General features: G+C 60.5%; 2 protein-coding genes across 2 annotated transcripts; both read left to right on the forward strand.

The window, feature by feature from the left end:
• Positions 1 to 4,182: 4,182 nt before the first annotated feature.
• On the forward strand, positions 4,183 to 6,333 carry LIPT2 (lipoyl(octanoyl) transferase 2). The gene is made up of 2 exons (XM_066567870.1): positions 4,183 to 4,844; positions 5,732 to 6,333. Exons 1-2 carry the CDS (start codon positions 4,376 to 4,378, stop codon positions 5,962 to 5,964), a joined length of 702 nt encoding a protein of 233 aa, XP_066423967.1. The 5' UTR covers positions 4,183 to 4,375; the 3' UTR covers positions 5,965 to 6,333.
• Positions 6,334 to 8,965: 2,632 nt separating this feature from the next.
• KCNE3 (potassium voltage-gated channel subfamily E regulatory subunit 3) lies at positions 8,966 to 9,643 on the forward strand. Its single transcript, XM_066567876.1, has one exon. The coding sequence runs from the start codon at positions 8,966 to 8,968 to the stop codon at positions 9,260 to 9,262; it is 297 nt and encodes a 98-aa protein (XP_066423973.1). The 3' UTR covers positions 9,263 to 9,643.
• The last annotated feature ends 2,974 nt before the right edge of the window (positions 9,644 to 12,617 follow it).

Genomic DNA, 12,617 nt, shown 5'->3' on the forward strand with positions numbered 1-12,617 from the left:
TGATGATGTGGGCTGAGGTGCCTGATGAGTGTAAAATTACACTTTTCACCCTCGGGGCTCAGTGTGTGCTGGTCCTGCAGGTTGGCTTAAAGGGTACACGTGGGTGTAAGAGGCAAGAATTCCCCAGCTGAGGATTCCTTTCCTCTGTATTAAAATGCTGTGGGATCTGCATCTGGTCTCACTCACGCCTGCTTTATGCTTTGTGCATAAATAAAAATATGAGCTACGTGGAAATTTATATGTATAAATATATTTATGTGCAAAATTTATATGTACATGTATAAATTTATGTGTAAATGTATATGTATAAATAAAAAATATGAGCTACATGGAAATTTATACATATAAATATATTTATATGTATGTGTATAAATATAATTTATATGTATAAATGTATATGTAAACTTATATTTATATATAAACAAAAAATATGAGCTATGTGTAAATTTATATATATAAATATATTTATATGCAAAATTTATATGTATATGTATAAATATAATTTATATGTATAAATTTATGTGTAAATGTATATGTATAAATAAAAAACATGAGCTACATGGAAATTTATATATAAATTTATATATATCTTTATATTATATATTATTTATATTTTTATTTATATAATAAATATATAAAATATATTTATATGTGTGTGTATAAATAGAATTTATATGTATAAATGTATATGTAAACTTATATGTATAAATAAAGAATATGAGCTATGTGGGCACAAACTGAAACAAGAGAGGTTCGGACTGGACATAGGGAGAAGTTATTAAAATCACAGAAGGGTTTGGGTCGGAAAGGGCCCTAAAGCCCATCCTGTTCCACTCCCCTGCCATGGCAGGGACACCTCCCCCTGTCCCGGGCTGCTCCAAGCCCTGTCCAGCCTGGCCTGGGGCAGCCCTGCAGGTGGGGTCACCCCTGGGCATCTCTCTGGAGCTCCTGAGGAGCTGCCATCGCTGCTCTGGCTGAGCTTCCCAGGGGAAAACAGGAGCTTGGAGGAGCGTGGAGCTGTGGTGTTTGCTCCAGGACGGGCCAAAAACCAGCCCTGCCCAGGGGGGTGCAATCAGCACAGAAGCCCCAGCTGAGATCCCTCTGCCAGGCCAGCAGGAGCTTCCTGAAGTGCTTCCTTACTGCCCCCGTGGGGCACAGCCCGGGGCACAGCCCGACACGTGTGCTTCCCTGGCTTCCTTCCCCTCTGGCACGGCCTTGGGAATGCTGCTGGGATCAATGAGGGGGCAGAGCAGCCCTGCCTGGGGGACACAGCCCCCCAGATCCTGCCCTAAAAACTGGGCATCTCAGCCATTCCCCGCAGGGCTCCTGGGGAAAGGTGCATTCTGGAATAAAATGTTTGTCCTTTGCTGAAATAAAATGTTTGGAATAAAATGTTTGTCCTCCCTAGCAAGGTGGCTGGTGCCTTTAGTGCCTGGGAGATGCTGAGTAGGGAGGTTGGGTGACGTTTCCAAGGTATCTCATGGCACCCTGGTGCCATAAATAAAGCCAAAATTAAAGCCACAGCTTAAGGAAGGATTCCCAGCCCCTCCTGCTGCGCCAGGCTTGGAGACCCAGCTGGATATCAGAGGGATGAGCAGCCAGGATCAAACCCTGCTGAGGGGCACAGAGGGGGTGATCCCTGCCCTTTGGGAGAAGGGAGCCATTTCACAGCCACCACCCCTGTCCTCCCCTCGTCTTCCTGCTGCTGAGCCCTGACCTGCATCAGCCCTAAAGGGCTCTCCTGCCAGAAAAAACCTCTCCAAGGAGTTGCTGGGGACTGCAGAGGCTCTGCTGGTGTTCAAGGCACCCAGAGGAGAAGGTGCAGCATCATGAACACCACTGGGGTGCTTTGGAAGCACCCCAGCCCTGAGAGAAGGACAAAAGGTGAGCCACCCGTGCCCCCTTGCATGCCATTTCCTGTCACCTTGTTTTTACAAGTCTTTCTAAGCCTTCTGGTGTTTACACTCTCATAACGAACTTTCTCACATGCTTTATGTAAATAACTTATTGTTTTGCATTCTTTTACAGAGGAAAAGAGATTTGATAGACTCTTGGTTTGTCCAGTGTCATTGGAGAGGTGGCACTGTCACATCCAGGCAGAATTAAACTCCCCTCTCTTTTGCCTTAGAAAATGCAGTGTCTGTGTCTTTCTGTTTTGTGTCCTAAAGTGACAATTTCCGCCCGGCTGAAAGGCAGGATGCGGGCAGTAAATGTGCACAGAAAATGGGGCAGCCCAGGGTGAGGGCAGTAAATGGGGCAGCCCAGGATGTGCACAGGGAATGGGACAGTCCAGGATGTGCACAGAGAATGGGACAGCCCAGGATGTGCACAGTAAATTGGAGAGTCCAGGATGTGCACAGGGAATGGGCAGTGCAGAATGTGCACAGGGAATGGGGCAGTGCAGGATGTGCACAGTGAATGGGCAGTGCAGAATGTGCACAGTAAATTGGGCAGCCCAGGATTTGCACAGTCAATTGGGCAGTCCAGGATGTGCACAGGGAATGGGACAGTCCAGGATGTGCACAGTAAATTGGGCAGTCCAGGATGTGCACAGGGAATGGGGCAGTCCAGGATGCGCACAGTAAATTGGGCAGTGCAGGATGTGCACAGGGAATGGGCAGTGCCAGTGCTGCTGACGAGTGTCCCAGGGCTGTGACACACAGCTCCCCTGTCTTACGCAGGCAGGAAGGGTGCTGGGCTTTGATCCCCTGCCAACAACGGGGGGCTCAGCCATAAAAGCAAGGAAATAACTGGCTGCACACACGCTGCTGTGTCTGCCCTGCCAAGGCAGAGAGCTGGAGCAGCTCTCCTGGAGCTGGCTGAGGCGATGTCCCCACCCCAGGTGGGATCCTCAGGGTGGTTCCACCAATTCCTGGTGGTTTTTCCCCCCATTTTTTCTCCTCTTCATTGAGAAAACAGCCTAACAAAGGGAAGCGGCTTTCCTCCCTTGCAATAACACAGAAATTGACCTTGTCAGCCAATGTCTAAATTACCTGCGATGACAAAGGGCAAATGACCAGGGAGGTGTGTTCTGATAAAACAGTAACACAGCGACTGCTCTATAAAATCAGGACATAACTTTCACACGCTGGATAAGCTGGAAGGGCTGCAGCCTGGGAAAGTTTGCTCAGGTTTTAATGGTTCACTCATTAGCGGTTCGACCAGATTTGTCCATTTCCTACATTTGGAATAAGAAGCTGAGGTGGGAACATTTCCTCTTTCACAGTCCCAGAGCTGCAGCCCTCGCGAGCACCTCGGCAACACAAGGACTTTATTTACACTGCACAACCTTGAGGTGCCAGCACAGAATCATACAAAGGGAAGGGTTGGAAGGGAACTTAAAGCTCCTCCTGTTCCACCCCCTGACATGGGCAGGGACACATTCCAGTACACCAGGTTGCTCAAGGCTTTATCCAACCTGCCCTGGAACACTTCCAGGGCTGGAGCATCCACAACTGTCCTAATTGTACCCCAGAATCCTGATTTTAGCCTGCTTTGAGCCGGCCTGAGATTGCCCAGCTGCTGTGGGATATCATGTGCACACTCCCTGCCCTCACCCCTGCCTGTCCCCTCCTCACCCTGTCCCCCACCCCAGTGCCCCGTGTCCCACACCCTGTGCCGACAGGGGCCCTGGCTCTCCCCGCTGTGCCTCTCCTGCAGCCCTGGCCATTATCAGCCACCCGCAGCCCTGTGCCTTCCTTGTCCCCCGTCCCTGTCTCTCAGCCCTGTCCCTGGGCACCAGCTGCCATCCCCAATCTCCCCATTCCCGGTACCCGCCTTTGGGCCATGCCCCGTGTCCCCAGGCCCTGCTGCCCCCTCTCCAACCCCAAACCCGCATCCCGTGTGCTGGTGTCCCCTCTGCCCTGCCCTCCACGCCCCATTCACCATGTCTGTGCCCTATCCCCCGTCCTCTGCCCCTGCATCCCTGTTCTCCATCCTCTCCCCGCGCCCTCCCATCCACTCCTGTCCCCTCTGCGCTGCTCTCCCCTCCCTGTGCCCGTCCCCTGCCGTTCCCCGCGGCCGCCCTCCGCCGCCATCCCCACCGGAGCCCGTCCCCATGACTGTGTGCACATGACCCCGCTGTCCCTATCCTGGCCGCCCGTTCCATCCCCGCCTCCCGTTCCATCCCCGCCTCCTTTCCGTCCCCGCCTCCCTTCCGTCCCCGTGCCCGCTGCTTTTCCGTGTCCCCGTGTCCGGTGCCCCTGTCCCCATCCCCGTCCCCGTCCCCATCCCCGTCCCCTGCCCGGTTCGGCGCTGTCCCGGCGCTGTCCCGGCCGTGTCCCCGGGTGTCCCGGCGCTGTCCCGGCCGTGTCCCGGCTGTCCCGGCGGTATCCCCGGCTGTCCCCAGGCTGTCCCCAGGGTGTCCCCCCGGGCCATGTCCCCGCGGGCGGTGCGGGTGCTGCGGCTGGGCGCGGTGCCTTACGCGGAGGCGCTGCGGGTGCAGGAGCGCTGCGTGGCGGCGGCGCGGGCGGCCCGCGGCGGCCCGGGGGAGCGGCTCCCGGCGGCGGCGGAGAGCGTGGTGCTGAGCGAGCCGGCGGCGCCCGTGTACACCTGGGGGCTGCGGGGCGCGCCGGGCGCGGCGGCGGCGGCGGCGCTGCGGGCGCGGGGCGCGGCGCTGGTGGCGGCGCGGCGCGGCGGGCACATCACCTTCCACGGGCCGGGACAGCTGCTCGCCTTCCCCGTGCTCGACCTGCGCCGCCGCCGCCTGCCCCTGCGCGCCTACGTGGCCGGGCTGGAGGCGCTGGTGCTGCGGCTGTGCCGCCGCCTGGGGCTGGGCACGGCCCGGGCGCTGCCGCCGCCCTACACCGGGGTCTGGATGGGCGACAGCAAACTCTGCGCCATCGGTGAGCGGGGACGGCCCCGGGAGCGCGGCGGGGACGATGGAGCCGGGCTGGGCTCCGGGGGTGCTCCACGTGCGGAGAGGAAGGATCCAGGGAGAGCTCAGAGCCCTTGCAGGGCCTGAAGGGGCTCCAGGAGAGCTGCAGAGGGACTGGGGACAAGGCCTGCAGGGACAGCACACAGGGAATGGCTTCCCAGAGGGCAGGGATAGATGGGATATTGGGAATTGGGAATTGTGCCCTGGCAGGGTGGGCAGGCCCTGGCACAGGGTGCCCAGAGCAGCCGTGGCTGCCCCTGGATCCCTGGCAGTGCCCAAGGCCCGGCTGGACTAACCTGGGATATGGTGGGAGGTGTCGCTGCCCGTGGAACTCCTCCCAGCCCAGCCCAACCCATCCTGCGATTCCCTGGGCACTGGGGCAGGGCCCTGCGGGAACCGGGAGCTGCAGGGGTGGGACTGGCACCCAGGAGGAGGGGGCAGCACAATTTGGAGCCCCTGCAGCCCCCCCCCAGCACTCGGCACCCCTTGCTCCCAGGGCTGCCTGCAGCCCAGTCCCCAGCCTTGCCCCTTCCCTGGCACCCCTCCACATCCTGCACCTCTTCCCAGGACCCTGCAGCCTGGATTTGGGGTCCTGTAGCTCTCCCCATGGCCGGGCCCATTGGAAGCTCCAGTGGTGGGAGGTGCTGGGGGATGCAGGGCTGGGGTGGAGGCTCTGGTCATGCTGCTCCCCATCTGACCCAATTTTGGGGAGCCTGGCAGGAAACTCAATTTTTGGGTTTCCCCTGGCAGAAAGGAGCACAGCGTGGCGGGGGAGGATGTTTTCAGTGACCTGGGCAGCGCGGTCACTCGGTGTGATGGGGCTGACTGACGGGGGATGTGCTCTGCGCCCCGCAGGTGTGCACTGCGGGAGCCACATCACCTCGCACGGGCTGGCGCTCAACTGCTGCACCGACCTCTCGTGGTTCGAGCACATCGTGCCCTGCGGGCTGGAGGGCAAGGGCGTCACCTCGCTCAGCCGGGAGCTGGGACAGCACATCGCCGTCAGCCACGTCCTCCAGCCCTTCCTCGACTCCTTCCAGGAGGTGTTTGAGTGCACTTTGGTCTCCTCAGAGGAGCCCGGGGACTAGGATCCTTGTGCTGCCTTGGCCGGGTGTGCTGGCGCCAGGGCAGCCCCCAGTTCTTGTGCCTTTGCCTGTGGACTGTGAGTGGACCGTGGCACAGGGTTCCAGGCTGCTGCCTGACCATCCAAACCTGCCCTGGGGCTGTTCTCTCCAGCCCTGTGAGTCTCCATCCCTCGGTGAGACCTCCGTGGGTACCACAGTCCCTTGCTGGGGAAGTACCCAAACAGGTGCTTCTGTGGGGTTTCTTCTGCTTTTTGCCCCACAGAAATTAAAGATTTGTGTGAATGCTCACGAATTCACATGAATTCACGTGGGTCATCCTTTACCTTGCTGGGTAAAAAGGCAGATTTTATATATAAAGAGAGTTGCTGGGAACTTTGGCTGCCGATCCTTTTCTCACTTACTTACCCCAAGGCTTTATCAATGCCAACATTTTCCTCACCCTGAGCCCACGGAAAACCCTCACGTGGCAGAGATCCTGGCGCCAGGGAGGGTGGGAGGTGGCTGAGAACCCTGGTGGAAAGGCCACCGTGGAGGCAGTGGGAAAGGAGGAGGAGGAGGAGGAGGGAAAAGGCTCGCCAGGAGAGCAGCCACGGCTGTCGAGGATCCTGTGGCACCACACCACATTCCAGCTGGGCAGTGCAGACCTGCTCCCACAGGGTCTGTGGGGCTGCAGATCGCCGTCCTGGCTGCAGCATCCTGAGCTGAGGGAGTGCACGGGTTTATGCAGGGCTGAGAATTCAGCCTGAGGCTGAGGTACCCCCACCCTGCTCAGAGCAGGACCTGACCCCCACCCAGAGCCCCTCGCTGCTGCTCTGGGTGTGCTCCCACAGTGCCTTACCCGCACCCTCAGCCCCTCGCTGCTGCTCTGGGTGTGCTCCCTGCCCCACAAGCTCTGGGCTCTCTCTGTTGCTGCACAGCTCTGGCAGCTCCCTGTGAGCGCCCCGGGGGTGCCCGGTGGGGCTGGGAAGGGGGAAATGGAGCCACGGAGCACAAAAAGGGGGAGACGGGGCAGGCTGAGCTCCAGGAGGGCAAGGTGAGCAGGAGGAACATGCCCGGGCAGGCTCTGTGCCATGTGAGGGCTCGGGGACCGTGGGACAGGGAGGGGCAGGGACAGGGACGGGGACAGGGGACAGGGAAGCGGGAGCGGCAGGGTGTGCGGGGGCAGCGCTGCTCTTCCGCCCCATAGAGCCCCACAAAGCCCCACAGAGCCCCACAGAGCCCCACAGAGCTGTCCCGGGGCTGGCCGCGGCAGGTGGCTCTGCCCGGGAAGGGGAGGAGGCTGGCGGCGCTCCCAGCCCGCCGCATCCCTCCCTCCCTCCCTCCCTCGCCGCCGGCTGCGATGCTCAGTCCCGGCTCAGCCTGGCAGCAGGGAGGGCACACGAGGTGAGTGCGAGCCCCTTCCCACGCCCTGTGCCCCGCTCCTCACAGCCCCGCTCAAAGTCGTGCCCCATCTCTGGGTGCCCTCCCGGGACAAACCCAGATCTTGCCCCAGAACCTCCCAAATTCAGCCTGCTTAAGTCAGGAATGCAGCCAGGTCCGACCTCATCCCCGCGGGCTCGTGGCTGCTCAGCCCCTTCCTCCTCCTCCTCCTCCTCCCCGCAGCTGGGGTCTCATGCTGGGAGGTGTCCCCCGAGCTTGGGGCTGCCCATTTGGGATCAGCTGCCCCTGCACGGGTGGAGCTGCGGGTGCAGCAGGCAAGGGGAGCTGGGGGGCACAGGCTGGACCCCAGGCGGGACAAAAGTGGGGACTGGCGTGTCCCAAAGGGTGGCACACCGTGTCCCAAAGGGTGGCACACCATGTCCCAAAGGCTGGCACACCCAAAGGGCACCAAAGGAGGGATGGCAGGTCACGGGGGGCCTGGCACCCAAAGGGAAGGGAAATCCCCAGGGAGGTTTAGGGCAGCAACCCCTCAAGGTGGGCTTGCAGTGATTTGTGGGGGGCTGTGCCTGCTCTGCACCCTGCAGCGGGGCAGGACGTGAGCCCACCATGCCCACACATCCCTGGGGAAAGCAGGGTGTGAACCCAGCCCCTCGGGACTGCTGTGTCCCCACATTGTCCCAGCCCTGGGGATTGGGAGGAGAGAGAGGCAGGCAGCTGCCCCAGAGACCCGGGAACTTATCTCCTCCATGGAAGGACTGAGATTTAGGGTTTGGGTGCTGGGGTTACAAAGGGTTTGGTGCTGGGGTTACAAAGGGTTGGGTGCTGGGGTTACAAAGGGTTTGGGTGCTGAGGTTACAAAGGGTTTGGGTGCTGGGGTTACAAAGGGTTTTGGTGCTGTGGTTGCAGAGGGTTTGGTGCTGGGGTTACAAAGGGTTTGGGTGCTGGGGTTACAAAGGGTTTGGTGCTGAGGTTACAAAGGGTTTGGTGCTGGGGTTACAAAGGGTTTGGTGCTGGGGTTACAAAGGGTTTGGGTGCTGGGGTTACAAAGGGTTTGGTGCTGAGGTTACAAAGGGTTTGGTGCTGGGGTTACAAAGGGTTTGGTGCTGGGGTTACAAAGGGTTTGGGTGCTGGGGTTACAAAGGGTTTGGGTGCTGGGGTTGCAGAGGGTTTGGTGCTGTGGTTACAAAGGGTTTGGTGCTGTGGTTGCAGAGGGTTTGGTGCTGTGGTTACAAAGGGTTTGGTGCTGGGGTTACAAAGGATTTGGTGCTGGGGTTACAAAGGGTTTGGTGCTGGGGTTACAAAGGGTTTGGTGCTGTGGTTGCAGAGGGTTGGGTGCTGTGGTTGCAGAGGGTTTGGTGCTGGGGTTACAAAGGGTTTGGTGCTGGGGTTACAAAGGGTTTGGGTGCTGGGGTTGCAGAGGGTTGGGTGCTGTGGTTACAAAGGGTTTGGTGCTGGGGTTACAAAGGGTTTGGTGCTGTGGTTGCAGAGGGTTTGGTGCTGGGGTTACAAAGGGTTTGGGCACCCTGCTCTGCGGCAGAGGAGCACTTTGGGGTCGCTGTTGTGCCCGGGGACCCCGGTGCTGTGAGTGCAGCCCCCCGATCCCGCCGTCCATCCCCGCAGGGCCATGGAGGGCACGAACGGCACGGAGCCGTGGCAGCGCAGCCTGCAGGCGGTGCTGAGCGCCCTGAACCGGACCCTGCACGGGGCCCGGCCGTGCCCGGGGCAGCCCCCGGCCGGGTCGGTGCCGGTGCCCGGGGACCCGCGGCGCAACGCCAACGCCTACATGTACATCCTGTTCGTCATGACGCTCTTCGCCGCCACCGTGGGCAGCCTCATCCTGGGCTACACCCGCTCCCGCCGCGTGGACAAGCGCAGCGACCCCTACCACGTCTACATCAAGAACAGGGTCTCCATGATCTGAGCCGGGGACACCGGGCCGGGCACGCCCCGCTCGCCGGGGGATGCGGCGGGGCTGCTGGAACCCCCCGGAGCTGCTGGGAACCCCATGGAGCTGCTGAGAAACCCCCAAAACTGCTGGGAACCCCATGGAACTGCTGAGAAACCCCCAAAACTGCTGGGAACCCCATAGAGCTGCTGAGAAACCCCCAAAAGCTGCTGGGAACCCCATGGAACTGCTGAGAACCCCCCAAAAGCTGCTGGGAACCCCATGGAACTGCTGAGAACCCCCCAAAACTGCTGGGAACCCCATGGAACTGCTGAGAAACCCCATGGAGCTGCTGGGAACCCTGTGGAGCTGCTGAGAAACCCCCAAAAGCTGCTGGGAACCCTATAGATCTGCTGAGAAACCCCCAAAACTGCTGGGAACCCCATAGAGCTGCTGGGAACCCCATAGAGCTGCTGGGAACCCCACAGAGCTGCTTGGAACCTCCCAAAGCTGCTGGGAACCCCATGGAGCTGCTGGGAACCCCATGGAACTGCTGAGAACCCCCAAAGCTGCTGGGAACCCCATGGAGCTGCTGGGAACCCCCCAGAGCTGGAAGAGCGTGACCTGCCAGCAGGTGCTGGTCCTGCAGCCCCAGCTGGGCTCCAGCGGGTCCATCGGGCTGGCAGGGCAGCCCCTGTCCCACCGTGGGCCGGCAGGAGCCTTCAGGGAGAGCATTTCCCCCCTTGCCGGCCCAGATCAGCCCTCCCCGGGCTCCCCGCAGCTGTGGCGGTGTCCAGCGGGTGTTCCTGGTGCTGAATCCCGGCGGTGTCCGAGCTGGGCTGGCCCTGCTGCCCTGCCGGGAATTAAAGGAGCTGCTGGGTCAGGGCTCCCGTGTTTGCTTCTGCCCCGATCCAAGGCGGGGCCTGGGGCAGTGCGCGGGGCACGGCCCTGTGCCAGAGCCCGGGAATGCTGAGAGGGATAAAGCTCTGCCTGTGCGCTGCCAGGGCACTCCGGGGCAGCATTTTGGGACACCACATCCGCGGGATGGGAGAAATCCCCGGGATGGAGCGGGATGGAGCAAATCCCCGGGATGGGACAAATCCCTGGGAGGGGACAAATCCCCGGGATGGGACAAATCTCCAGGATGGAGCGGGATGGGACAAATCCCCTGGATGGAGTGAGATGGGACACATCCCTGGGATGGAGCGGGATGGGACACATCCCTGGGATGGAGCGGGATGGGAAAAATCCCCGGGATGGAATGAGATGGGACACATCCCCGGGATGGAATGAGATGGGACACATCCCTGGGATGGAGCGGGATGGGACACATGCCCGGGATGGAGCGGGATGGGACACATGCCCGGGATGGAGCGGGATGGGACACATCCCTGGGATGGAGCGGGATGGGACAAACCCCCGGGATGGGACAAATGCCTGGGATGGGACACATCCCCGGGCTGGAGGAGCCCCGCGTTCCCCGCGGACGCTCTGTCCGTGTGTCCCTGTCCGTGCGTCCCGCTGCCGTGCGGGCAGCGCTGCCGGAGCCCCGGGCACGCTGCAGCCCGGCCGGAGCCGTGTGTGTGGCTCCAGGCATCCCGCAGAGCCTCTCCGGGCTCCGGATGGCGATGCCGGACTCTTTCCTGCTTCCTTCCTGCTGTCAGCTGCAGCTTTGGCCTTTTGTACCGCGGCTCCCAAATGCGTTTTCCATGGGCTGAGGGGGGACGGGAAGGGGATGTCCTGGGGTCCCGCTGGCCTCCTTGGCTCTGGCCTGCCCTGGTTCGGAGCTGGCTGTGGGGTGGCCGCTGGCCGGGACGGAGAATGTCCCTGTCCTTCAGCACAGGCTGTGGGGCAGCGCCGGCGTCCCGCACGTCCCGACCTGTTGCTAACGGCATAATGAGTGCCGCTAATTGCAGCGAGATTAGCTGGCCCATTAGCGGGGGCCCTTCCGCCTGCATTCCAAGGTCAAGCGCGGCTGCAATCCCGAGCCCAAACAGTGACGCCAAGCCCTGACCCCAGGAATAGCAGTGGATGTGAGAGTGTTTGGGGCAGGGCTGGAAACCTTGGCACCGGCGGGGCAGCAGCCCGGTGACCATTCCCGGTCTGCCTGCCCTCGGCTTGGGCACAAACCCGGAGCAGGGGAATGGGGAGCCCGTTCCGGGGCTGATCCCAGCGGGATTCCCGAGGGTGCAGGTGTCCCGGGCACAAACCCGGAGCAGGGGAATGGGGAGCCCGTTCCGGGGCTGATCCCAGCGGGATTCCCGAGGGTGCAGGTGTCCCGGGCACAAACCCGGAGCAGGGGAATGGGGAGCCCGTTCCGGGGCTGATCCCAGCGGGATTCCCGAGGGTGCAGGTGTCCCGGGCACAAACCCGGAGCAGGGGAATGGGGAGCCCGTTCCGGGGCTGATCCCAGCCGGATTCCCGAGGGTGCAGGTGTCCCGGGCACCTGGCCCCAGCGGGAAGCAGCTCCTCTCTGCTCATCCGGCACCTGCATTGCTGGGAAAGGAAAACAAACCTTTATCTGCACACAGACCAGGGGAACCGGGCCAGGAGGGACAGAGACACCCTGTGCTCGTCCTTTTCCTGCACCTGCCCGGGGTTTGGCCTCCTCCAGCACCTGCACCTCCAGCGGGATGGGCCGTGCAGCAGCCAGGGCCGGGATGTGGGGATGGGGGCTGGATGGTGAGTGTGGTACCCCAAAATCCCCCCAGTGAGGTGCAATTTTGGCTTCTCCCACTTCTCAGAGAGAGGGATGCATCTGGTGACTCCAGAACCTCTTCTGATGCTCTTCTGAGGCCCAAGGGGAAAAACCCTGTTGAAGGACGGCATGCCCTAAAAATTTGGGGGAAAGAAATAGAAATGCTGCTCATCCCTAATCCGGCAGATTCTGAGGGTGAAAATCCCTCCTGCAAGATGCAGCTCCTGCAGCAGTGGTTACCCACCCGATCTGCAATCCACTGGCAGCTCCACTGTCCATCCAGAGGAGGGAAAATTCGGGAAATCCGGAGCAGGGCAGGGCAGGGCAGGGCAGGGGGACTGGGGTGGCCGGCTGGATGCCACCAGGCTGGGTGACAAGATGCCAGTGCCACCTCGTGGCAGCTGCCTCAGGGTCCCGGTGTGTCACACGTCCTGGCTGGATCCCCAAATCCAGCTGAGCAAATTGTAGCTGGCTACATTTGGGGTTTAACCAAGCAGACAGGAAAAACCCAGCAGGCTCCTGGGAGGCCGACTCATTGGAGACTTTGTGTGCTGGCACACACGGCAGCAGATCACGGGTCAGAGGGGGTCTGGGGCCTGGAAAAGGACATGGAAAAGTGCGGGAAGCTGGGCTGAGCCCGGCTTGGTGGATCAATGGCTGGATTGTTGGGGCAGCAGGAACCTCGGGAGCCTG

Source organism: Molothrus aeneus, chromosome 2 (assembly GCF_037042795.1).
Source record: "Molothrus aeneus isolate 106 chromosome 2, BPBGC_Maene_1.0, whole genome shotgun sequence".
Lineage (NCBI taxonomy): Eukaryota > Metazoa > Chordata > Aves > Passeriformes > Icteridae > Molothrus > Molothrus aeneus.